Source organism: Paralichthys olivaceus, chromosome 13, assembly GCF_024713975.1.
Source record: "Paralichthys olivaceus isolate ysfri-2021 chromosome 13, ASM2471397v2, whole genome shotgun sequence".
Lineage (NCBI taxonomy): Eukaryota > Metazoa > Chordata > Actinopteri > Pleuronectiformes > Paralichthyidae > Paralichthys > Paralichthys olivaceus.
In genome coordinates this window covers 9,198,773-9,224,653 of record NC_091105.1, presented here as the reverse complement: position 1 = coordinate 9,224,653, position 25,881 = coordinate 9,198,773, and the positions used below count along the sequence as shown (strand labels likewise).

The window sequence follows — 25,881 nt, the reverse complement described above, 5'->3', positions numbered from 1 at the left end:
TTTTGGTTCTGTCTCTTGTCAAAAAAATAATGAATAAGTCATAATGTGTATTAAATTAATAACAGACATGGCGGCTAGACAAAATGGAGAAGATTATTTCTCAATGATACACAACGAGTTTGAGTCCAGCAAACGTCTCTCCTGCATGTTCTTACATGTGTAATAAGTTGTTAGAAAACATCTCAGGACAAAGTGTTTGTGAGTGAGGGAGGTAAGGTGGTAAACTCAGAGAGAAGGACATGGGTGACTATTTATATAACTCTGAAATGGGACCCTGAACATGTGTTTCTGTCTGTCAGGCTGCACGATCAACTGATGGACACACAGGAGCTCACTTGCTTTCTCTTTCACTGCCCTATATCCTGTATTTTCCTGACAGGACACCGGTTGTTTTGTGGAATCGTCTCTGTATTTTCACCTTTGACTCACCTGTAAAGTCAAACAGAGTCTTAAACTTCTTCCCTCTCACCTTCTTGGATCTTCTCTTTTCTCCTGTTGGGATTTTTTCTTCTTCTTTTTTTCCCCCTGCCTGGTTGCCTGCTCTCCTGTGTGAAGATCAAGCCTTCCTTTCCCCCCTGCTCTCCTTCTCCTCTTCCTCCCATCTTCCACTGTTCCCTGTGTCCTTGTGTGTAGTTTTGGGCTATGCTCTCCTCACCCACTGTGATTCTCCAGCCATATGGACTGCCTGTCTACCAACAGACACCCACATGCTACCCCAGCATAGTTCAGGTAAAAACTCTCCTTTGTTTGCTGTGTAAACTCCAAAGTCTCACTCAAACGTTTGTCTTCACAAGCTAGCGTTGTCAGAAGTCCTGGGACCTGGGAGCCTTGAGCCTCTTTCTATGGTGCCTCAAGATTCAGGGATAGGAACTAAGAAACTAGAGATGCCATTACATGAATGGAATTCTAATAAAATCCATAGGTGAATGAGAGGCAGCCAACAAGTATTTCCATTTATCCAATTAATGACAAGCGCCAATTAATTAATCAGTTGGTTGCAGAAATGTACAAGACTCCATGCTGACATGTTTAAACTTCATGTTTTATCTGATCAAAAGTTGAAGAGGAGACAAAATCAATTTGTTTTGGGCATTTTTGCTGAAAATATGACACATAATTATTGTCAGATTTGTCATTTCAGCTCTGATTAATTTTTTTAATGGTAATTTAGAAATCAGTGTTGGTATAGCCAACATATCCCCAGTGAGGAGGAAAACATTGAATTAAATCAGAAAGAGAAGAAAATGTCCCTTATTCCCTTGACTCAGTGAGTCACATCTTAAATGTAATTCAGTTTTGCTTAATAGTGACATGACATCTCATTTACAGAGGAGATTAGAGGAAGTTAAAATCAAAGAGGCCTGATGGGAGCTGGACAAAGTTGATTGAAACATATTTTATTTATTCAATACTATTGATATGTGGGTTATCTTTAGTTCACTTGTCGTGGCAGGTTACAAGTGTGTGTGTGTTTGTGTGTGTGTGTGTCTCTGTCTCTAAGTGTCCCTGACATACCAGTAATGCCACCATGCGTCTGGTATCTCTCTACCTTGTCTCTGTGCTTCACACCAGCTGTATTTTTAGCCGTCCTGATAATCACAGGAGGAGATTCTGACACCTATTTTGTTTTCTGCAGTTACTGTTCTTAAAACCAGTGTGAAACCTGCCTCGTGTGAACTCACCTTCACCATTGTCCCTTTAGATATTGTGTATTAAGCAGCCTGTAAATTAACAACAGAATATTTAACTTTATAGGAGACTTGACGTGTACAGAGAAGTATTTTTTAAAAAGAGGTTCGTGCTTTCATCTTGTCCATACTGGATCATATTTCAGTACAAACAGGCCTTCATCAAGAATGGCTGAGACCTTCACTGTATTTTACAGTTATGTTCATGATGACATCTTGATTCATTTAATGATTTTTTTTCACGAGGAGGGAGATAATTCTCCAAAATATGCTGGCACTATAAAATTAAATTTTCCTTCCTGACACCTTTTTATAGTTTCAGTAAATTGTTGTGGTTTTCTAGGATGCATGTTCCTTCAGTGGTTCGGTGAAAGACTTGAATGATTGAAGTGCACTATCCCTTTATACTTTATTGTTTCCAAAGTGTTTCCTGTCTCTCTTCCTTGTCAAATATCTAATAAAAGTGTATAAACACACTTAATGAGGGAACCCGTGGAGGGGAAATCAAGGCCAAAATAACGGATGAAAGTTTGAACCATTAGTTTCCTATTGCCAGCATGTGTAACTTGGCTGCTACTAAAAGGCCACATCTGCAGTTAGTGTTGTCTGTGCGTAAATCCTGTGGCAGCTGTCCCAGCAGGCACCTGGCTCAGAGCTATTGACCCCTGACCACGAACTGACAGCTGAGGAGGGAGACGAGAAAAAGAGGGAGCAAATGGAAATCAAAAAAAGCCTGTAAGTAGGAGGAGAAGGGGACACGGTGTCTGTCCCTGCTGACACTGTCATGCTTCATCCGGCAGAGGGGTTGCAGGATACAACAGATTGTGTTATCTTCACTTATTTAACACTTTTTATCACAGTTTTCTTGAGATAAACAGGCCACAGGCAAAAGTTAGTGCCGGGAACATGATCCAGACTGAAAGTTAATGCCGCTGGTAAACTGACACATGATGGAGTTTGAGTAACAACCATAGGTCACAGTCTCTCCAGAATTCTGAAAACAAGAAACATGATCGGTAAAAATCTATTTAGATTTATTTCATTTTCCAATTTGTCCTGCACTTAAAGGTGAACAGTACTGGGCTGAAAGTTCAGTTTCATCGAGCAGCAGGACTCAAGTTTCAGTCTTGTATTTTTAGTGTTAAAGAAAACATCAACATAAAGCAAGTGACGAGGACCACAACATTGAATAAATTAATTTAAGAAATTAATAATAAATACTGGATGTATATTGTTGTGTGGGATGGATGGATACGTACATTGTATGATATACGTATCTACATATATAATTATATTATTTACAGCATGACAAGATTTACAGTTATGTACAAAAATAAATGAAAATCTTCTCCACCACAGTCACATAGTTTCAGTGCATTTACTTCCCACACCTGCTTCTTTTCTTCAGTGGTTGTACACATGTAAACAACTCCTAAACTCACAAATGCTGTTTGCATTGCATCAGACCCCTGCTGCTTTATAACAGCACTCTGATCCAACAAACTGATGGACTGAGGAGCAAGAGACTTCAGTAATCTGTTCAGTCTGAGCTGTGAGACGCATTCTCTGATGTTGTCTGCATCGTCGTTGGCTACACACAACATTATTTTTGTGGATGTGCTTTAGAGAATCCATGTCGGTGTTTCTGCAGCCCTGCTTCTTCCAATTCCTCCCACATTTGTTTACCAGCATCTGCACAGATCTAATTTATCACACGTCAAGTGAGACCGCTCATTGAGAGATATATGAGACATTATGAGACGACAGAGGACAGAGATTTAATTATAACAGATCCTTTCTTAATCCTGATGCTGGCTGATGAAGTTGTGGTATTTTGTTTGTAAGGCAACACTGAGATGTAGAGATAGGATGCTGCTGTGGAAAAATATGAACCAGACTAATGAATATATCAGTAAATACCAGGTCAAGGCTGATAACTATATCGGCTGGTGAGAGAAATAAATTGCTGTAAAAATAATGAGAAGTAATGATATGTTACAGGCTAAAGAAAGTGCTTTTCTTTTATAAATACGGTTTAAATAGTGTCAGAAATAAATACTCTGGTCGAGCCGAGGCTGTTTTTTCATCGTCCCTGAAACGTTTACATTTGGTTAAACTAACAACAGCTGCATCTTAAAAGGTTATTTCATGTTTCAGTGTGTAAGCAGCAGCTGCAGTTTCCAGATAAATGTGTCACAGCCAAAATATTGGGTTGCACCAAACAAAAATTATGAGTGAAAGTACCAGTAACTCCAAATAGTGAAGTCGTTACTGTACTAACTATACTGCATCCCTCAGTAAGTGATTATCTGTGTTGTTTTACTACAACATTTACTTCCTCAGAGCACTGTTCATAATTATGTTAGAGCATGAAGTGTGTGTGTGTGTGTGTGTGTGTGTGTGTGTGTGTGTGTGTGTGTGTGTGTGTGTAAAGTGAAGGCAGGGTGGTGGGTGGGTGTGGGCAGCAAGGTGATTGACAGTTACAGATGACCACAGCTGGCGTGGCCTCCTGCTCCCTTTTGCTCCTGCCATCATTTGATGTGATTGGTGGCTGAGCAGAAGTGCTGGGGCAGTGGGCGGGTGGTCAGCTGGCGTTACTATAACATGAGGCAGTTGTTGGACAATGCATCAGAGATTGAGGAATGCAGTAAAGGGGTAAGACAATGCTTTTAGTTCCTAACCTGCAAATTCACTTCTTGTATTGAGGCTGTACAGGATGGTCGTTCATCTCTTTGTCTGTGTGGTTTAGGTCTCTTCTCACGTCATGTACTAAACGTGTGTTCATTGTTTTTCTGTTGGTTACTTAACAGAGTTTAATGTGGTTTGTTTCTGAATGAAAGAACACCATGATGTGCACTGTCCAGATGTTTCTCTAAATGAGGATTTCAAATCAATCCTTCAAACCCAAACATCTATGATGGCTGTTAGAGAGACTGCAACATTAGCTAGATTGATCTGGATATGGCTTCATGTGTAAAATGTCAAAAATGTATTGTGTTTTTCTGTCTCTAAATTATTACTTATCAAATATGTTAATTCTTCTGAGTCTGGTATATCAACAGATTGTTTTGACTATAGCTATTAGAGATTCTTTTTATTTTATCTGTGGAGATTCTAAAGAAGTGTGCATGGGCAACTGGACTTGCTCATGTTCCTTCAAGATGCTTCACCTCTCAACCAAAAGGCTTCTTCAGTTCTCAAGAAGCTTTCATTCTTTTTATTTTAGAATTTGTACTATAAGTTACAAAGCATGTGGTTAATTAAAGGTTGTGACTCTTAAGGGGGAAATCCAGCGATAAATGATATGCATCCAATAAGTTGGAGTACTCTGATTCTTTGTGAAGTTGTCAAAAGGCTGACATGTTGTGATTTTCAGTTCCTGGTGCAAGTGAAGCAGCAAAAACGTCCTGGAGCCCAGACTTGTAAACGTCACAAATCAAGAAAATAAGTCTGAAGAATCCAAGAAAACTCTGCTGAGATTTTTGCCTCAAATTTTAGAAACGGCCCTCCATAGATCACAGGAAACATGATTGAAGTATTTACACCAGTTGAGTTGTTCTTCCTGATGATTATGTGTAAAATCAGTGGTGTGACCCTCCAGTCATGCTACAGTATGTTCATATGTGATAAACCTTTCATTAAATGATCTTAACGATGATATTTACTAATCTGATGTTTAGTGTGTTTACACCTCTCACATCATCCTCACCCCTTCTCTCTCCTCTTCAGGGAGGTGCCACCCAGGAGGCCGGCCCGGGGAGCGGCGACCCCGCCCTATCTCAGGTCTACGCCCCGCCTCCTTCTTACCCCCCACCGGGACAAGGTCCGCCAACATCTGCGGGCAGACTGCCCCCTCTGGACTTCACCTCTGCACATGCCGGTTCAGAGTACGCAGAGCATCCCCAACTCAGAGTCTATCAGGGCCCTCAGCTCGAAGGGGCCGAGGCCCTGACGTCCGGCTCCGCGGTAAGAGCAGTTAATGAAGATGTTAATGAATTCACATGATGCCAAAACCTTCATGTCCCAATGAAACATGATCTTCCAGAAGCTAATGTGACAAGAAACCCTTCTGTGACAGGTAGTCCGTCCATATGTCCCACGAGAGAAACATGGTCAGATAGAGTTTCCCTCTATATTTAGAGAACCACCACCACCACTGATGTGTCCATGTATGGGAATGCAGCTCACGCTCAGTGCAGTAAAGTGGGGGGGGGCAGCTGAGAAGGGATTTGTTGTTGAAAACAAATCCCCCCACTTCCTTCTCTCCTGTGTCTTATTTAGCTGCCATTAAAACAGATCAGCTTTCAAGATCAGAGCTGCGACAGTTTGACTCGATGCTTCACACAAGTAGAAGATGTAATGTTGTGGTTTATCTTCCATTTCAAAAAACAAAAGAAAGGTTAAAAAAGACGTTAACGTGAGAAGTTGTTACAGATAGAGTCTGTATGACTTGAGATGTTAACTAAAGTTTGATATTTGTTCCCAACTATGTTTTTGCAATGAAAAAAAGAAATGTGTAAGCAATTTAAATATTTTTTTAGCTTTGTCGAACAATTTTCTTTTTTCAGTGATGTGACAGTGCAGCAAAATTATTTCTGGTGGTGAGAAGAATCTAAGTACGTTTACTAATTTACTTTACGTAAGGATAATTTTGAGATGTACTTTCTGGGTGCTTCAATCTTTTGCTTCTTTGTGCTTATACTCTTCTACATTTATTTCCACTATCTTTATCTGACAGCGAGAGTTACCAGTTTTAGTATTTTATTATTTTACAGTGCAAAATATTTTATACAATGTAATTATCGTTTTTTAGAGATTTACAACAATTTACATCAACATGTGGGATTAGATTGGCATATTTTTTTTCTATTTTTACCAAAATAAGACTTTTATTAACTCACTTTAGTCACATTTTATATTAGTGGACTACTTTTTTTTTTTTGCAGTTTAGGATATGACATGAAAAATATGGCATGAAAAGTTTCAGTCTGATAAAGATGGAGGTGTTTCATCTGATGAGTGTATGTGTGGCAGGTCGACTCTGTGTCCTGTCGCTGCAGCACGTCTCTCTTCCTCCTCTTATAAATGGTGTTTTGTGGCCCCATCTATATATTTTATTACTAGAGCCCCTGACATACTCGGGTCTGCGCCGATTTTCGGGGGAAAGTTGAGACATCGCCATGGAGGGAGGGGGTGAAAGGGGGAGGCTGACCAGATGAGCCCCTTCCCCCCAATGAAATATCGCTCAGGTCCAGAAACACAAATCTGCATCGTGACTTGACACCACTGCCCAACTCAACCCTCTCTCCCTGTCTCCCCCTCCCCTCCAGCCTGTGTCTGTGTGGTGTGTGTGTGAGTGGATGTGACGTCTACACTGTAGTTACCCACGGCCGATCAGTGTAGTGTAATACAGCAGCGGCCTGTGTGTGTTTATGTTGTTTGTCAAACGCTTCCCTCTGTGAGTGTGTGTCTGTGACATTTCTCTGTAAATCCCCACCCAATTAATTATGACCTTTAACCTTTGGCAGAAAAGCAGCACCGTGACCCCCCCCCCCCCCTCCCCAAACTGACCCTTGTGGAACGTTTAGTGTAGATCTCTCCCCCACTCCCCCTTCACCTCTTCCTTTTCAAGCTTTCTGCGCACCTTCTTTGCCTTGTTTACTGTGGTGTCATTTTATCTTTTCACTGCTGCACCAAGGCCTCCCCATTCTGTATCTGCCTCTTGGTACTACAATGCTAATACTTGGGACTGCAACTCTTATTTTCAATTAAGTTGACTTTTCACTTTTTCCTGTAAAAAATTGCTTTATTTTTTGCACCCTGTCTTTTCTTTCTCTCTTTGCTGAAGCTCCTTGTACTTTCTTTTCCGTTTTTTTTTTTGCCTTTCTTTGTCTTTCTCTTATTCTCGTCTGGACTCATTCACTTGTCTTAAAAAAATGTTTAACTCTGTTAATGCAATGGTTGATGATGCTGGTTGACGAACACAAACTTGTACACACGCACACACTAGCATCGTGGTGCATTGTGGGATAGTGAATGTTTTGGTTTTGGCACATTAGTCCTTGATTTTATTCATTTTGCATGAGGCAGTTTTAATTTGTTTATACTTACCATAGTTTTATATTTATTTTACAGATTCTTTAAGATATATATATTGAATGTATTATTTTAGATAAAAGGAGACTATGTAAACTACTGTATTGTTTTCAGAGGAACTTTAATGTTTAACCCTCTTTGCCACAGCTGGAGTGAGCGTAATTTAACTGTCGGATATTTAATCTTCATTGGTAGTGAATAGGAAACATTATAATATCCTCTATAGAAACTCAAAGGACAGGCATGTATTTAAAAGACGCCTCACTAAAAATGGAGCCCTTTTCATGCCTCCTCACATTTGCCTGAGAAGGATCACTGGTTGCTGAATGCTCTTTGAATTTTGGTTTGGATCACTTGACTTCATGGACGTTATATTTGCCTAATGCCATGTGATGCTTACGTGACTGAAGTTTTACACACAACAGAAAACCTCTTGACAGATTTTGCTAAATAGAATTGACATGATTATTTTCCCCTTTTTTCTTTCTTTGCTTTTCTACTGATGCCCTCTCCCCATTTTTCTTCACATCTGTCTCATCACATTCTCATTCTCCCCATTGTTTGTTTTCCATCTTTCTGTTCTTGTGTGTTCCTTCCTTCTCGTCAATTCTTCTTTTGTCCACGTGCTCGCATCCCTTCCTCTTTTCCTCTTTGTCCTCCTCTTTCTATTTCATACTTTCTCGCTGTCAGGAGGACGCTTTGGCCCCTGTGACCTCTGACCCCCAGTCTCTGAGTGTGTCCGTGTCATCAGGAGGCGGGGCAGGAAGTGGAAGTGAGGAGGAGGGGTCAGGTAAGGCCCAACCCAAACGCCTCCACGTCTCCAACATCCCGTTCCGCTTCAGAGACCCAGACCTCCGCCAGATGTTTGGGGTATGAAGTTCATCCTGTACACTACAGATAATAAGAATACAGTCATTCATCATATGGATTGAATTGTCATAAACACTAATTACTATTATTCCAAAATCCATCTGACACCTGCAGCAGTTTGGCAAGATCCTTGATGTAGAAATCATCTTCAATGAGAGGGGGTCCAAGGTGAGTCACAGAAACAAACATGAGGAGGAATTTTAATGAAGACACATAAAGAAAATAACGATATAATCATGCAAACCTGAAGGGCTTTGGATTCGTAACCTTCGAGAGCGCCGCTGAGGCTGACCGAGCTCGAGAAAAGCTGAACGGAACAATCGTGGAAGGGAGAAAGATTGAGGTCCGTGAGATTTCCCAACATTTGTAGGTTTTCCACATTATTATTCTGCAAAATCACCTTTTATCGCTGCTTTACTGTTGTTCTTTGTCTCCTCAGGTTAATAATGCCACTGCAAGAGTAGTGACCAAGAAGCCCCAGACGCCTCTGGTGAATGGTGACATTTCAAGTAAGAAGCAACTCGTTAATAAACTCACATTTCCTGTTTTGAGGGATTATGGGAAGTTTTAGCTTCTCATTGCAACTTTGTTTTTTCTTCTGTGCAGCTTCTGGATGGAAGATCAACCCTGTCATGGGAGCAATGTATGCACCTGAGCTCTATACAGGTGAATGGACTTATCACCTTTATCACTTTATCAGCTACATACAATTTACCATTTAGAATTAAATGTTTTGTTCTTTGTTTTCCTCAGTTGCCAGTTTTCCGTACCCTGTAGCGACTCCCACCTTGGCCTATCGGGGCTCTGCATTGCGTGGTCGAGGTCGAGCCGTCTACAACACGATTCGCTCTGCAGCTGCAGCCGCACCTGCAGCTGCTGTCCCCGCCTACCCTGGGTAAGAGTCTGAGTCCTGTGGTGTCAGGTCAACATTTAAATAATTCACTACAAATCACTTAAATATTGTGTTTACTCGTTTTGTTTCAGGGTTGTATACCAGGACGGACTGTATGGAGCAGAGGTTTATGTAAGTATCTGTGCTTTTCTTACACTCCATTCATTCATCCATCTATTCATCCATCCATTCATCCATCCATTCATCTATCCATTCATCCATCCATTCATCCATCCATCCATGCATCTATTCATCCATCCATTCATCCATCTTTTCATCCATACATTCATCCATCTATTCATCTATCCATTCATCCATCTTTTCATCCATCCATTCATCCATCTTTTCATTTATCCATTCATCCATCTAATTATCCATCCATTCATCCATCTGTTCATCCATCCATCATCTCACACTGTTGTTTGAAATCAGTAAATATCATATATAGTTCTGTCTCTTTGTTTCAGGGTGGATATCCAGCAGCTTATAGAGTGGCTCAATCAGCATCTGCTGCCACGGCGACCTACAGTGATGGGTAGGCAGATAAATATAATATCAGTCATCAACGTGTTCCTCACAAAAACACTTATAACGTTATCATTAATTTTCTGCATATTGAATTTGTATAGATTAATAGAAGGCATGTGTCTTACTCTGGTCACAATTCTTCTTCTTCTTGTTATACAATGACTTCTTCTCATTTTTAAATATCGATGTTGAACAGTGATATACATTACTAGATAACTGTGACATTGATTCATAATTTTGTTGAATGTTGAAACTGTTTTTTTCTCGTAAATGGAAACACATCACAAGTGATTTGATGGGTTTTAAATGTTATTATGAAAAGCAATGTCTTCCCTAAAATCCACATTGTGTGAACTCACATATTTTCTCATTTTCGAGTACATATGTGAAGGTACTTGCTTCGAAAATACACAGTTCTGTGTTTAAAGTATTTGCACTTCACCCAAAGAAGCCAGTTTTTACACTTGCAGCACATCTTCACTAAATGTGACAACTTGTCAACATCTTTACGATGAGTTTAGTATTATGTGCGACATGGTAGAACAAAAAGACGTTTTCTAATTTTCAGTGAAGTAAAAAAAGTACAAAGCATCAAAAATGTCCTTTGTATTCTTTCTGTGTTTAAATGACATGTTTAGTAACTTTCAATCTACAAGAACACATTGGGTTCTATAATGTGCTGAATTTGACTTTTTCAGGTAGAATTAAAAAAATGTAATCTAATTATTTTGTATTTCTGAGTGTGGGGAAGGTTTGGACTTCACTGTCGACTGATGGTGGCTGTTAGTCAGAACTTCCTGTGGGACTACCCTGGCTGCGGCCTCCATCATGACATATGTGACATTACATCTGTCTTTGTCCAGATATGGACGGGTGTACGCCACAGCCGCAGACCCCTACCACCACTCAGTCGGACCAACGACGACATATGGAGTTGGTACAATGGTGAGTGGAGTCAAAACACACACACACACACACACACACACACACACACACACTGCAGCTGCTGTTTAATGCTGTGTTGTTACATCTGTGCTGACACCTGTTGTACTGATCTGTCAACAGGCCAGTTTGTACAGAGGAGGATACAACCGCTTCACCCCATACTGAGCCCCCCCCCAGCAGAGGGAGAGAGAGAGAGAGAGAGAGAGAGGGTGGTTTTTGTCTCTCTTGGGACTCTGGGATTGGCCGATCCGTGGACGCAGCAGGACAGGTTATGAGATCTTTACACTGAACGTGGAAGTGGATTTTACCTCCTGCCTCCATCCCACTCACCTCTCCCCCGAGAGACTAAACTGATGGAAGTTGTAAATACTGTAGAAACCAGTTGCTCTCCATAAGGAAAACTCAGCACATGGAAGAGGCTGATATGTATTATTTATATATATATATATATATATATATATATATATATATACATATATATAAACAGATGCTTAAAGCCTTTAATGGATGATTGTTTTCTGAATTTAAAGAGTTAAACAGTAGAGAAGGAGGCAACTGCTGAGAAAATTACTGTGAGAAAGACTTTTGGGATTCATGTCTGGGGTTTGTCAAGTTTTCACGGGTCAAACTGTAGAGAGAAAACAACATTTTGTACAATGTTAAAGGCTTTTCAAATGACAAGTATTTACATGTGTGTTTGAGTGTGTGTGTGTGTGTGTGTGTGTGTGTGTGTGTGTGTGTGTGTGTGTGAGCATATGAGAGAGGGTCATGCATCAACACTGAACCCAGAGACAGCTGTGACACTGGTTTTACAGACACACACCTAATGTTTGTCTGGATGTAGTTGGAATTTCACGATTTTTTTTTGTTTTTGCCTTTTTCTCTAACAATCTACCTCTCGTACATTTTAAGCTTTTCACACATTGACCCTGTTTCTTTTTCTCTAATCGTTAATCCTGAAGAGTTTTCTTTTCCTCTCCATGAATTCTAACTAGTTTCTGTTTCCGTGGCTCTGTACCTCACTGCCTGATGAGCCTGGGGCCTGTATCCAGAGTTTTGAGTTACTTTTTCCAGGTTCTGTTAAACATTTATTTTACTTGTGTTCACCCAGGGAAGTTTGATTTTACTGATTTGCTTTTATCCCTGTTTTACTCTCAACGGGAGCTGTAGTTAGAAGCAATGTTTAGCTATTGGCTTGACTTCACAGACTGGGATTGGAGTACATTGTTTCTGCTGAACTTTTCTACCGTCAGTACAAGATAAAATCTCACTCTGTAAGAATTTCATTATTCTCTTCCGTCCTTCGCCTTGTTTCTTTCCCTGTTTCCTGTATTTTCTCTCCTCCCTCGCTCAGATCTGCTGAACGACTTCTCGTGTTGATCGTGTCTCTTTGGTTTTGTCTTCGTGTCTGTTGCACTCTTTGCTGCTGAGCTTGACATTTACACCTTTGAATAAAACTGTTTTCTCTCTTTTCTTTTCCTCTGTCCTTTATTCTAGTCTATTGGTTTTCCAGTTTGTTCCTTTTCTTTTCATTTGCTTTGCCTCTTAAGTTAGACTCCATATGCACCTTTCACCAAGAGGCCTTGATTTCATTCATTTAGATTTTACTGAGGTTTTCACCTCATTGGAAAATGAAACAGCCTCTTTTCTTCTATTTATTGCTTCTGTTTCTGTTTCCAACTTGCACTATTCCTCCAGTTTCCATGCACACTACCTTGTGTCCTTCTTTCCCCTCAGTAGAAAACACATAGATGTGTATTTACATGAAATCCAGCCCGTCTGTCCTCCTCCGTGTTCTCTCTCTACTCTGTGTGAACTCCTCCTGTCATTTTTTCGCTTTATTCTGTTCTGCAGTAGTTATAGTTAGTGTGATAGATTAAAATCTCTCTTCCTGCTATTTAACTTTTCTTTGAGCATCTTTCCTCTTTAACATTTGCTTCTGACTTTCTCTCTTTTTGCATGATGCTTAGTTTCCTCTCCTCATTTTCTCTTCTGCTCCTGTATATAGATCTCGCTTTATTATTAGCTCCTAGTTCCTGTGCTTCTTTCCCTCTGTCCTCTCTGACTTTAAACTGTATATATAATAAGACTGAGTTAGTTTTGCAGCTCATCCTTTTCTTAATTTCTCTTTCCTGAGTCGTTTTTTATTGCCTTTTTTTAAACATAGTTTCTATTCTTTTAACTCTAAGATTTTTCTCTGTCTGGACAGTTGGGCTTTATTTCATGTAAAAGTGATTAATCAACAACAATAAAAAAAACAATAATTATATGTAATAAGATTAAATAATTTAAGTGGTTGAATTTAGTTTATTTGATTTGTATGGTTTATTGTCAAATAGAAGATGCTGTGGTCTTCTACAGATTTAGATTTAAGCAACATGCCATTTAAAGGTGATGTTATTGGAAGGGTTATGAAAAAGATCCAGATTTATGTCAAATCAAATATAAAGCATTACAACATTTTTAGCCACAGACGTTTTTTATTACTGGTTCATCCCACTGAACAAATCTTTCCACTTTGAGTTCACTTTCTGCAAACAGCTTTGGACTTTTACTCTTTTTCTGCTGCTTTTCCAATTTTCTTTACTCTTTTCTGTTCTTTCCTGTGAGCTTTACTTTTCCTTCTAAATCGTTCCCACATGAGCTTGATTCTTCTTTCAACTTATTGCTTGTAATGTTACATTTCTGTTTCTGCTCTACTTTCTATCATTTCAGTTTTCTTCATTTCTTATTTCAGCTTTTCTAAATGTATTTATCTGACATGAACCCACTTTTTTCCCACCAACTACTCCATTCAAAAACTTAAAAGTTGTATTTTACCTTTAACAAAGCTGTAAAACTTTAGGTTTTTGCAGGAAGTGTTCATTGTAACGTTAATAAAGTTGATCTGTTATTTCCATGTCACAGGTTCCTCTCATTCCACAATAAACTGTTGATGAAAAACTTGACATCTCCTTCAGTCTCATTTTATAGCTGCTCAGTTTCTTGAGGTTAATTGCATCAGAAATACTTTATTAATCCCCAGAGGGAAATTCAAAAGGCACAGTTGCACATCTTGAATTACCATTGTTGTGTAGTCACTTCCAATTGGTATGTATAATGCAAATTATATTATAGATATTAGTAATGACATTTTGTTTCAGGTTACCTTGTGAAAACATGAAAATGAGAGTATACAGTTAAATCTGTCTGACAGTATTTTACATGTTGATTAATAAGCACAGCCCCTGTCAACAAAAAAAAGACCCCCAACAAATAGTCAAAAACCACAGTATTTCATCCTTTATACTTAATTTTATTCAATTGTTTTCAAAAGATATTATGTACACAATATTTACAAAACGGCAGTTTGTCGTATTAGATCTGTAGAGGCAAGGGGAGGTGAGGGTGGGGGGTGGGCATTGCAGATAAACCTTCAGCTTCAGTTGTTAGTGAGCTGCAACATAAACTATCCAAGCATTGCAGAAGCAATACAATACTTACTAGTGAGAGTGACTTTAGTTGCACCTGGCAAACAGTCACAAACAAACTCAACAACATTTAAGGAAAAGAGGAGGATGAGAATAGAACCAATAGTGTTTAGGTTTGTAGGAGAGAGGAGAGGGAGGAGGAAGGCATGCAGGGAGACAGAGTGAGAGAAAGTGAGAACAGAGACGAGATCACCTTAACTTAAATGAAGTTAAAAAAGGGAAATGGGAAGAAATGAACAGAGCTGAGGTGAAGAGACATGAGAGTTCTTCCAGAGTCACATCAAGGAAGAAGTTACAGACTGATGGGAGATATACAGCAAAACATGGGAGCAAAAAATACTGAAAACATGACTCAGGCATCGGAGGGGGGGGGGGGGGGCATCCAAATTAAATGATTGTTAGTTATCTGGGGTGAATTTTCTATTAAAAAGAAATAATAAAGCAAACTTTGTGGTCTGTTTCAAGCTGAGACATCACATGTACACACTTTAACCCTGTGTAAAAAGTGCACATTTACACAAGCCTAAGGCAACAAACAATCACAGTAAACAAGCTCATCACATGTGAAGCTACTAAAAGGGGAATCTTAGCATGGAAGCACACACCAGCACTTTTCAAAAAGAAACTTTGCCTAAATACTGAGAAAATATTTTAAAATATAGGTGGGTTTTGTAGATTTGTTCTGTATGTGCAGACACATTCAAGAATATGAGGGATAAACGCTCTCAAATAAACAACTGATTAATGTAAATCATTTCAAGCAAATACAGGCCTAATGATTCCTGGCACAAAAATTTATTAGGTGAAAGGAAAAAAGCTAAATTGCAAAAAATTAACCAGCCTAAAAAAAAAAAAAAAAAAAACTTCTAATGTATCTGGACAGACAGAAAAGTACATTGTGGCTTAAGTCAAAACATGGTCTACAACTAAACAGGTGTCTCATAGTATAAACATGTTGAAATATCTGAACTAAGTAGCAAAAATCACATCTGCAGCAGAAGATCAACATTTTCATCACATTTCATTACGTGAGGCTCCCATGGATTTAAATCAGCTGAATGGCTTCAACTTGAGCCGGTCAAAACCAGACATGGATTTTGCTCACAATTCTCTCTCTCTCTCTCCGGCTGGCGTCTGGAGGAGGTTCGCCCACTTTTCATGGCTCTGTGCTCCTGCAATGCAGCAGTGCTGTGAGCTGGAGAACGAGACGTCTGGTGGTGTGTAGAGAGGTTTGGGGAGTGAGGGGGGGGAACGGTAAAGACGACAGAGGGGGGTCAGGTAGATGAAGGGGGAAGAAAGAAAACATGTTGAGATCATTGTCATTGCACAACACTTCACAACATCCAGGTTTGTACGATCACGTTGCCAACGTCATGGAAAATCTATGCTACTTCACAGGAAGCGATAAAAAGTGGCCATGTGGGATTCTTTTGTCTGGAGGACAAGTTTAAAAATGTTTCTCATCAGCAGGATTGGATCATGACACCTGGCCAAAATTTGATTTTAGAGATTTCACAGGAACCACTGTTATGATGTTAAAGACACTGCAAACAATCCAACTCAGACCCATCTGCATATTACTTTACATATTCACAGAAATATCTTAAAGGTTTTGAGAAACTCAAGAAAAAAAACCTTCACACTTACCCATGTGTGAGAAAAATAACCAATGCATTAACTGAAAGGAAATCATTATCATACAATATTTACACAAGACAAATAAATGCAAATTTTACAGAAAGCCTGCATTCAACTTGTGCTCTGGTCAGTTAAACCTAAGACTTAACACGTCAATCTTTCTTCCATGGTTATTAATACTGTTTAAGACCACAACTCAATTAATGATGAAACATGTCAATTGGAGTTTTTAAATTTGGATCACTTATATAAAGTCTGTACAAAGTTCAACTGGTAAAATGTATGTGCACCTTCAAGTCACAAACCTGAAGAAAAAAATGGGCTGAATCAAATCAGAGAATTAAGTCTGCTACATTTTCACTGCCACTTCAGAGGAACTGGTCTGTACCACAATAAATATAGCTGTTAACTTAAAGAAATATTTCATAAAGGGAAAAAGGCTGCACTCCGCCTTCATCTCCCTCTGTAATTAATTACAGTTTTAAAATAACGTGTTTGGATTTCAACTCCTTGATGACATTGAAACATTCCTCAATCTTTTCTTCAGTCTGACAAAAGGTTGTTTTTCTTGTCAGAATAATTAATTTTGCTGTTCCAAAAAAAAAAAAGGGAAAAAAAAAAACTATACAAGACTAAAACAAAACACAGGAGATATTGTCATCATCCACCTCCTTCTAGAGAAGTCCCTTTCTCTTACCAGTCACGTGAATACCAGTTACAGATGTAGCATACAAACCACTCGTCGTTATTCCTTTGAGAAGCAGCAGCGTGTTGCCCCTCCAAGCTCCATCATCCAATATTCACCTTCAGCTGGAAGACTGCATATTAGCTGGTGAAGTTAAGATGACGTTATTGGGGCACTTTGCTGTGTTGACCAAGGTGAGCTGGATTCCAGGTGCTGACAGGAACTTCTACCTGAGGATGATGGAAACAGATTTTCGCTTCTGCCTCAAACTGCTTGGATCCTGGCGATGGAGTTTAGCTTCCAGAATGTGGGGGAGCGATGATACAACCTTGATGAAGAACACTGGCCTGTATCCTTTATCATACAGAGTCAATGCTCAACAGATTGAGACGTCTTCCCAATCCTGGATAACCATTTCATAACTGACGCAGCGGATTAATAGTTCTGAATAAAATCAGGTGACTTTAGACTTCAGTCCATCGTTTTCAAATAGAATGCTTTGGGAACAGGATGAACCCCCTGGTGCAGATCATACATGGAGGAAATGGCAAGCAGGGCAGGACATACAAACCACCACTTCTTCTTCTTGCAAACAAACTGCATCTTCTCACCTGGACGTCTCACAGTCTCTGAGGGGATAATGTGAAGTTGACTTGATTCAATGTTTGGCTTGACTTCAATAAAGAGAGCGCCGGATAAGTGACTTGAAGAAGAGTTGTGCATTTCCCTTTTTGATTGACATGGCTTGAATCTGTTGACTTGAGGAAGGAAAAGACATAACAGAAAACTGTTAGCTTTGACACCTGATGGTCGTAAAGGAACAGGAACCATGAAAGGGGGGGGTGCCACCCTGATCTTGTTATTGGCATCTAAGTGCTGAGACTTTCCCAATCTTAACTGTTGATTCACTTTTCTTGCATCATAATTATTGTGTTAAGTTGGAAATTAGGCTAACCAGCAAAAGCTGAGTGTGCAAATAGTCTCCCTCATGTTTAAAACTGTTCTTATCAGAGTTCCAAATAATTGCACCTGCATTCTGAAATCTCATTCTTTCAGCTACATGTGTTAGAATTTCTCCTTATCAATGGGGTTTATAAATCTGAATCGTATCTGATCTGACTACGGTGACTAAAGTGCAGTGCATTGAATACGTAAGTATCCATGAGAGTCTCTTAGTGGCTCCCCCACATTGTGCTAATCCCCCACCCACTCAGGTTGTAGCCAAAGCTGTGGTGCTGGTTTTACAGTCTATTTTTTCGGGGTCATAGGGGGTGAAGGTGACACCTAGCCCAGTAAGAAAGGTCACACAGGAGTCTAAACAAGGGAAGCCCAGAGTGGACTGCACATATTGGACTGGCACGTCAGGCCTGAACCTGCAGAAAGGGAAATAGAGAAATATAAGGTCAGTGCATGCTATGAGGTGCTACAATGTGCAAATACATGAGGCTTTAACATGACTTACGTTTTGACTATGGCCCGAAGAGCAACCTTTCTTTCCCTCTCTACAAACTTGTCAATGAGATATGAAGCCATTCGTGGTGCTTCCAGGTAGAGCTTAAAGAAACGCCGAAAATTCCCCAAAGCCCAGGCCGCTCGGAGTGCAAGAGCATGAGCCACACACTTATCTGCCTGCAATGCCGGTGTCAAGTACACCAACTCAGTGGTCAGATCTGGAGAGGAAAATGAAGGGTCAGCGTTAAAATGTGGTGAGAAAAATGTAGAAACAGTAACAACACATGTGATGTGAAATAGTGACTCAAAAGACAACAATGTGGGCTTACCTCCAGAGTTTTTGGTGAAGATGTAATACAGCAATCTATATGCTGTAAACTCTCCTATGTTCTCTGATGGATTGTCCTTGTACAAGGCCTTCAGCTGGGTCTGGCACTGATTGAACTCTTCATGGTCTCCCTAAAGACGATAAATATACAGAGTATTAAAATTCTGTCATCTTTAGCTAATGTAGCTCAACTAGAGGTCAAGAGACTCACCTTTTCGAGAGCAATACGTGCATGACACTCGTACACCTCCACTGTGAACTCTGTTCTAACTCCCTGGACCTGGATAGAGATGAATAAAGGGAAAAATAAATAAAAAAGTAAATACCAGAAAAACCCAGCCAGATTAAAGTTAACATTTAAAAAAGGACAAAGATAGAAAGACAAATGAAACTTTATGAAAATAACCAACCGTGAGGTCTTGTCGTATGGACTTCATCTGCTCACAGGCGTATGTGTAGTCCTGGTTGTTTTTCCAGTCGAGTTTCACAGCCTGCAGAGATTTTCTCAACACCTGAGTGGAAAATAAATGTTATATTTCAAAGTCTTTATGATCTGTGATATACAAGCTTAGAAATGTCCACACATAGTAACAAGGTTTCGTCCTCTTACTCCACCCCTTATCTCTGAATAATATGATAATATTTAGAAAATAATGACAACTTACGTGCACAGGGCGCACAGTGGCAGGGTCAGGGGCACAGGTGAGCCTCAGGTAGTGCTTTGTGATGTCCTGACATGTTCCCACAATGGGACAGTCCTCCCAGCTGAGGCCCTCCTGTGTACCATTAGGCAGGTCTAGTGTATTGATAGAGAGAACCAGGGGCTCTAAACGGAGCTGCTTGTGAAAACGAGCTGCTCTGCTCTGTTTCTTGGCTTCTCTGTTGGGGTCATGGAAATCCAGACCGGCACTTCCTCCTTTCCTCTTCTTTCCACCAGTTTCTTCCATGTTTCTAGGAGAACAGGTAAAAGGTTATTTACAAGGTTGTCCACATGGCACAGGGTAGGAAAAACATTATTTTAATTTGTCTTTTATTAAAGGAGAAAAGATGAGAACCAGACACTTCATATTTGAGGAACATATTTGTCTTTTTGATGTTAAGTCTCATGTATAATGTTCTTCTGTTTCCAGGCTAGATATTGTATATTAATGTTATAAATAGTGCAGAGATGATACTGTACCTTTTCTGTGCTATTTTCTGGTATGTGTTTTTTTTGTTAGAAAATAATTGTTTCTTCAGTATAGCCTTCTTGAAGAAAGGTCAGTTGAAAGTAAGGGTTTGTTAGGATTTTATATGAACATATCTAGAAATTTACCGTCTTCCTCTATTGGCTTTTCCTCCTCTTCCTCTACCCCCTCGGCCTCTATCCCTGTCATTACCACGACCACGGGCTCCTTTCTGACCTCGTCTTGACAGCTGAGGACGAAGGTCACTGGAGATGCTGCTGTCTGACTGTGAGCCAGAATCACTGAAAGTACAGGGAAACTAAACACTTAAAAAAAAACAAAAAAAACTACACTTTGAGTCTGCAGTTATCAAGAAAAAAAGTTGAGAAACAGTACGCTACCTTCTCCTGTGCCTTTGGTTGCTGCGGTCCCTGTGTCGGCCATGAGAGGGGGATGGAGAGCGGGAGGAGGAACGGGAGGAACTCGAGGATGGACTCCTTTGAGAAAATATATTCCTGTAGTGGCCCAACCTGTGTCCTCCGGCCCTGCCTCTCAAAGATGCGGCCACTGTACTTCCACCACGGCCAATCGAGCCATCCGAGCTCCTCAGGGATGGGACAGCTTCCCAACGCGACTGTTTGGCCCTTAGTCTAAAACACAAACAAAGATCTAAATCTTAATGCGTTCTCAACCTGCAGGCAACATAATCAATAAGTCACAGAAAGCCAAACATTGTTAAGGTTGGTTAAGGTTTGAACAAGAATTCACCTTTGTACTAAACTAACCAGATAAATGTTTTGCAAATTAATATTTGTTGCTGTCCTATTACTGATTAACATACACACACAAAAAGCACTAAACCAATACAAAACTCACTCTGGCAGAGGCTCATGAGTCCAGTCAATGGTGTAAGCAGATCCGTCCTTTAATCGATCCTGCAGGACTTCCTTTAGCACCTTTTCTGTGCGATCTTTGTCTTCCTCTGTCTCACATGCTGTAAAACAACGCTGCACATATTCCTTCATGGCTTGGGGCCAGTCCTGGGGTCTGGTGTGAAGAATTTAAAGTAAATATATTATACATATATTTAAACAATCAAAAAGACCAAGTCAAAACCTAGTATATGACTGGACATGGAAACGTTTTGGAAGTTGACATATTCATTTAATTGCATCATATTTCAATTCAACTAATTGTTAGCTAGCTGTGTTCAGCCCTTTATCTGTTTGCACATCCACTCAATTAAATATTACACAGACATGGAAGTAGGAAGCTAGCAGGCTAAAGTCTATTTAATGTCTAGTTCAACTGATTTGGTTATTTAGATTTGAACACCATATGGTAGTGTCTAAAATGTTCAGGTTTACAGTGCATGTCTGAAAGTAGCATTTTTAGTCTGCCCCACAATGTTCTCAGTTCTCACCGTGTCTGAGCACCTCCAGGTGCAGCATTGGCAGTAGCTGGTGAGGACGGAGATGGATTTATTCCTGAGGGCTGCTCGCCTGGAGGGAAAGCCTGATTGGATGCTGGAGAACACTGTACCTGATAAGGCCTCTTGGGAATATTGAACTTCACACCAGCTGCCCCAGGTGCCTCTGACAAAATAAAAAAAATAAGAAATTAACACTACCATATTATTTATACCAAAACTGATATTTGGATATAATCGCACAAAATAATTTGTTCTGCATTCCATCTGAAATGTTCCTCTCAAACCTGCACTGACAATACAGATTTATCACACTTTACTATTGCCCACAAATGACAATTGTTGATACATAATAGAAATAAAGCGTGGGCAACTTTAAAGAAATAAAACTCTGCAGTAACTCAAATGTGGAAACAAGTAAGCTAAATCTCAAAAGAATAAAACTTACGCTTCATGCGATGCCACAGTTGTTGTCCTTGTTTCTGGTTTTTGTTGGCCTCTCCTCTGCCCAATCCTGGTACATACTGGCCTGGCTGTTGAGAGTTACTCTGAGAGGACTGATAGGTGCTCTGGGGCTGGAAGCCCTGGCCATAGTTAGGCCTACCCTGGGAATGATTATAGTGTTGCATTTGGTTTGGGTCACCAGGTGGGTATGGCATGGAGTTGTTGGCACTGTAAGCATTTTGTGATGGAGGGGGAGGGTACTGGGAGTTTGGTGAGGGAGGAATGGGGGGGGTTGGAGGGGGAGGGGGTTTCTCTGAGGTGGTTGGGCTCTGGGGGGGCTGGGGAGTAGCAGGGGGTGGGGGTTGTGGTTGAGAGGGGTAGCTGGGGGACTGGTCTTCCATTCCAGGCACTGGAGGAGGCTATATTCAAAAAGAAGGAAAAATACTATTTTTGCAAAAGGTACAGAGAGCCCAGAGGAATAAAGTCACTTTGATTTACACCAAACACCAATTTCAACAAATTTCATATGATAAAATAATCTCATCTGAAGATACACAGGGTCACTGAGCATATTCATCCACTCAATCTCTCATAGTTTAACTATGCAACCACAACATGTTATGTCTGATCTAATGTCTGATCTAACTGGTGAGCCAAACGCAATTTTTCGCCCTCGGTGTACAATAAAGTTATATTCAATCATTCACTCTTTAAGGTCTATGATCAGACAGGTGATGTAATTATTGTGTCCATGAATTACTAGAATATTTTGCTTCATTAAGAAAATTCTTGCAACATACCTGGCCATTGGCTAAAGGAGTTCCTGGGTAAGGCCCTGGAGGTACACCATACTGATTTGGTGGATATGCAGCTCCATACTGAAAATTCAGGGGGAAAAAGCTGCATTGTCATTTTTATCACCATCATTTTGTAACTGTTAAACCACATCCCATTCCCTCAGCATTTGATATTTTGGAACACATAGACATACAAGCCTTGTGTAGCTAAGAGTGTTGAAGTCAGTACAGGTCCTGGAGATTGTATTAAAAGTCTTTGAAATAAAATTTTGATAAGAAGAAAATTCCTTCCTTTACTTACTGGACCCATGGGGTAGTAATAGTTATAGGGGTATGTGTATCCAGGGTAGTGCTGCTGGGTTTGTTGGTACCATGGATAGTACTGCTGCTGCTGCTGCTGCGGCGGCGGCATGGGAACTGAGTCGGTCACTGCTGGCTGGAACTGACCGGCCTGAAATAACACATGCACAAATAGCCTTGGTCAGACCACTCAGAGGAAATGACAATTTAGCAAGAACTTAAAAACACACAACTATGAATCAAATAACCAAAGCATTGTGAACATGTTAGATAAATCATGTTTATAGTAATTTCCCAAACTTTACACATATATATATATATATATATAAAACACCCTTTAACCATTTTGATGGTTATTAATTCTGTATAACAATACATGTTTAAAATAGTGGTTGCCGAAAGAGTGCAGCGTAGATATAAGAAAACAATCCATGGGCATCTACTGTTGCTGTAACTTGTGTTAAGCTGCACTCTTGATGTTGACAGCATGTAAATGTACTTGTGCACACACACACAGATGAGGTTTAATGTAATCAGGAAGCGTACATACATTCCCTGTAAATAAGCTTGACACCTCCAAACAGGGTTATTCAGATTATTCTAATGTCCCCATTCGTATTTTCACGTATGTTTTAATCAGATCACCTAAATGGGATTTCAATGTAAGGTGTTACAGAAATAGAAACGCAAAGAGATTAAAACACACCTCTGCTGTGGTCCGGTTGGCTTGTGTTGTCTTTGCAGCGCTCTGACTCTTGGTAATGGAGGCTAGTGCTTGTCTTGCTTTCTCCCACTCTGGGTTTTCGTGAACCTGGCCATCATCAGGAGCACCGTAAGACCTGTCATCCACACAACAAAAATTGAAGGTGTTTTAGAATCTTAACCAACGCAATCAACCAGTGACAGCATTTCAACAATACATGGTTGGTTCCAATCCACTGACTGGAACACCCTTTTAGCCCCCTCCAACAACATCAATGAGCAAGTGGTCACTGTTTCATCATAAATGCCATAAAAAGCACTCCGATAGCTTTAAGCATACAGTATTTATCTGTTCATGCAAATCATTCTTCACAGCTGTTATTCTGTGCAACATCCTTTTAGATTCATATACACTACTGTGACTGTATAATGTTAGTATACTGCACTTTGAAACTGTCCGTGGACCGTTGACATGCTTCATGTGCGTTAGAATTACCCTCTGGAGATAAATAAAGTTGTTTGAAATTGAACGGGTGTAACTTTCGATGTTTGAAGAATTGAGCTCAGAGCACCGACCCTTAATATTGACTATTTAACTTCAATACAGACACGCTAACACTTGACGGTGGTTGCCACTCGCCAATAAACTAAACGAAGAAGAAAGAAGTAAGCTTTCTGTGAATCAGCCAAACGGCCAGTGTGTAGCTAGGTATGCTAACACGTTTACACACCCTGAGCTCAGCTAATTACTATTTATTTAAGATTATATGTGGCAGCAGCCCCTGCCACACTGTTTATTGACTGCCATATAAGTCAAGAGTAAGTCGATATTTACTGGACCACTTGCTGTGAGGCTAGAGAAAGCGACCTACCAGTTACTTGCTGGTGTTGCTTGTGTTTTGTTGGCCGCCATTTCGCCACAGATTCAGCGTTACGAAGCTAACGCTAGCACTGTGCGGGCTAGCGACAAAGCTAAAGACGTTAGCTCTTCTGCTAGAGTTGGTGGATAACAAAAATTAGTCCGACACGACTGTCAACCTTCCGATGACAATAAACTCAGTCAGACATCCGCGAACGATGTCACCTATCACAACAAATGAAACTCTGGCAGACGTTAAATGCAAATTTAAATATGAAATAACAGTGAACGTTAACACTTATGCTTCGGTCGAGTCTCTTCTCCGTCTGAGTTGGTTGAGCGGGATACAAAATGGCTGATATAGCTCAGAAAACGTCATCAAGGACAGACAGCCTTTACATCAGAGAAAGAACACAGTCCCGCCTCCGGGATTCTCCACCAATCAAATCACAGTCTTAGGTTCGCTCAGATTCCTAATCGGCTACAAGCCTGTCAATCATTCCACCTTTTTTTAATACGTATACACTAAATATATACTATGTATATAATACGTATATACTAAATATATACTATGTATATAATACGTGTATACTAAATATATACTAAATATATACTATGTATATAATACGTATATACTAAATATATACTAAATATATACTATGTATATAATACGTATATACTATATATATACTAAATATATACTAAATATATACTATGTATATAATACGTGTATACTAAATATATACTAAATATATACTATGTATATAATACGTATATACTAAATATATACTAAATATATACTATGTATATAATACGTATATACTATATATATACTAAATATATACTAAATATATACTATGTATATAATACGTATATACTAAATATATACTAAATATATATTATGTATATAATACATATATACTATATATATACTATGTATATAATACATATATACTATATATATACTATGTATATAATACTATAATAGTATATGGGCAGCTATCATTTTACACACATGTAGAATATCTGTTTGCATGTCACTTAAAATCAATGAATTCAATTTTAACATGTTTTTTTTTGTTTTTATTATTATTTTTACTAACATGTTTTTATGAAAGGTGCTTTAGAAATTAAGTTTATCATTACTATTATTTTAACATAATCCTTTATTTGGTACATTTGCCATGTTACAACAGCAAAGGGGGGAGTAAAATATTCAGTCAAATTAATAAATTAGTAAACATACAATGTAAACAGAAAAATGTAAAAAAAAAAAAAAAGGAAAGAAGAAAATAGTCTTCAACCCATCAAGAATCATAAATCTAGGACATAACATTCACCATTCAACATGCATATATGTTCTCTCTACCTTCCTGTACAGCACACACATCTGCAGGATGTGTCACCCTGTTTCTCTCTCTCTCTCTCTCTCTCTCTCTCTCTCTCTCTCTCTCTCTCCGTGTGTGTGTTTGTGTGTGTATGTTACACAGAAAGGAGTCATTTCCTGTCAGTGAGTTTGTCCCACACTGGATCCCCCACATAATTTGGAGGTCTCTATGGATTGCATCTCTGTGGAGTGCAAATAATATTTC

At 39.5% G+C, this 25,881-nt stretch overlaps 3 protein-coding genes across 3 annotated transcripts in view; 1 reads left to right on the top strand and 2 right to left on the bottom strand.

Moving 5' to 3' along the window:
- The window catches only part of rps9 (ribosomal protein S9), a 145,786-nt gene that overhangs the window by 2,653 nt on the left and 117,252 nt on the right, over nt 1-25,881 (bottom strand). The gene's annotated exons all lie outside the window — the stretch shown is intronic.
- rbfox1l (RNA binding fox-1 homolog 1, like) lies at nt 298-12,488 on the top strand. The gene is made up of 12 exons (XM_069537578.1): nt 298-729; nt 5,418-5,654; nt 8,475-8,654; nt 8,769-8,822; nt 8,905-8,997; nt 9,094-9,163; nt 9,261-9,320; nt 9,408-9,549; nt 9,639-9,678; nt 10,014-10,081; nt 10,938-11,019; nt 11,140-12,488. Exons 1-12 carry the CDS (start codon nt 643-645, stop codon nt 11,182-11,184), a joined length of 1,158 nt encoding a protein of 385 aa, XP_069393679.1. The 5' UTR covers nt 298-642; the 3' UTR covers nt 11,185-12,488.
- leng8 (leukocyte receptor cluster (LRC) member 8) lies at nt 14,294-24,651 on the bottom strand. Its single transcript, XM_020092953.2, has 15 exons — nt 24,303-24,651; nt 23,435-23,567; nt 22,730-22,879; nt 22,432-22,509; nt 21,636-22,050; nt 21,182-21,353; nt 20,635-20,805; nt 20,160-20,408; nt 19,908-20,060; nt 19,258-19,543; nt 19,003-19,104; nt 18,804-18,872; nt 18,594-18,723; nt 18,275-18,482; nt 14,294-18,185 (listed from the first exon to the last, which is right to left on the bottom strand). The coding sequence occupies exons 1-15, from the start codon at nt 24,341-24,343 to the stop codon at nt 18,023-18,025; spliced, it is 2,520 nt and encodes an 839-aa protein (XP_019948512.1). The 5' UTR covers nt 24,344-24,651; the 3' UTR covers nt 14,294-18,022.

Excerpts from the sequence above, each read along its gene's own strand:
- leng8 (XM_020092953.2), bottom strand. The coding sequence starts at position 24,343 with ATGGCGGCCAACAAAACACAAGCAACACCAGCAAGTAACTG. Across the intron at positions 23,568-24,302 it reads GCAACACCAGCAAGTAACTG|GTCTTACGGTGCTCCTGATG; the intron begins GTAGGTCGCTTT and ends TGTGGATGACAG. Across the intron at positions 21,354-21,635 it reads ACTGTGGCATCGCATGAAGC|AGGCACCTGGGGCAGCTGGT; the intron begins GTAAGTTTTATT and ends TTATTTTGTCAG.
- rbfox1l (XM_069537578.1), top strand. The coding sequence starts at position 643 with ATGCTCTCCTCACCCACTGTGATTCTCCAGCCATATGGACTGCCTGTC. Across the intron at positions 5,655-8,474 it reads CCCTGACGTCCGGCTCCGCG|GAGGACGCTTTGGCCCCTGT; the intron begins GTAAGAGCAGTT and ends TCTCGCTGTCAG. Across the intron at positions 9,679-10,013 it reads TGTATGGAGCAGAGGTTTAT|GGTGGATATCCAGCAGCTTA; the intron begins GTAAGTATCTGT and ends TCTTTGTTTCAG.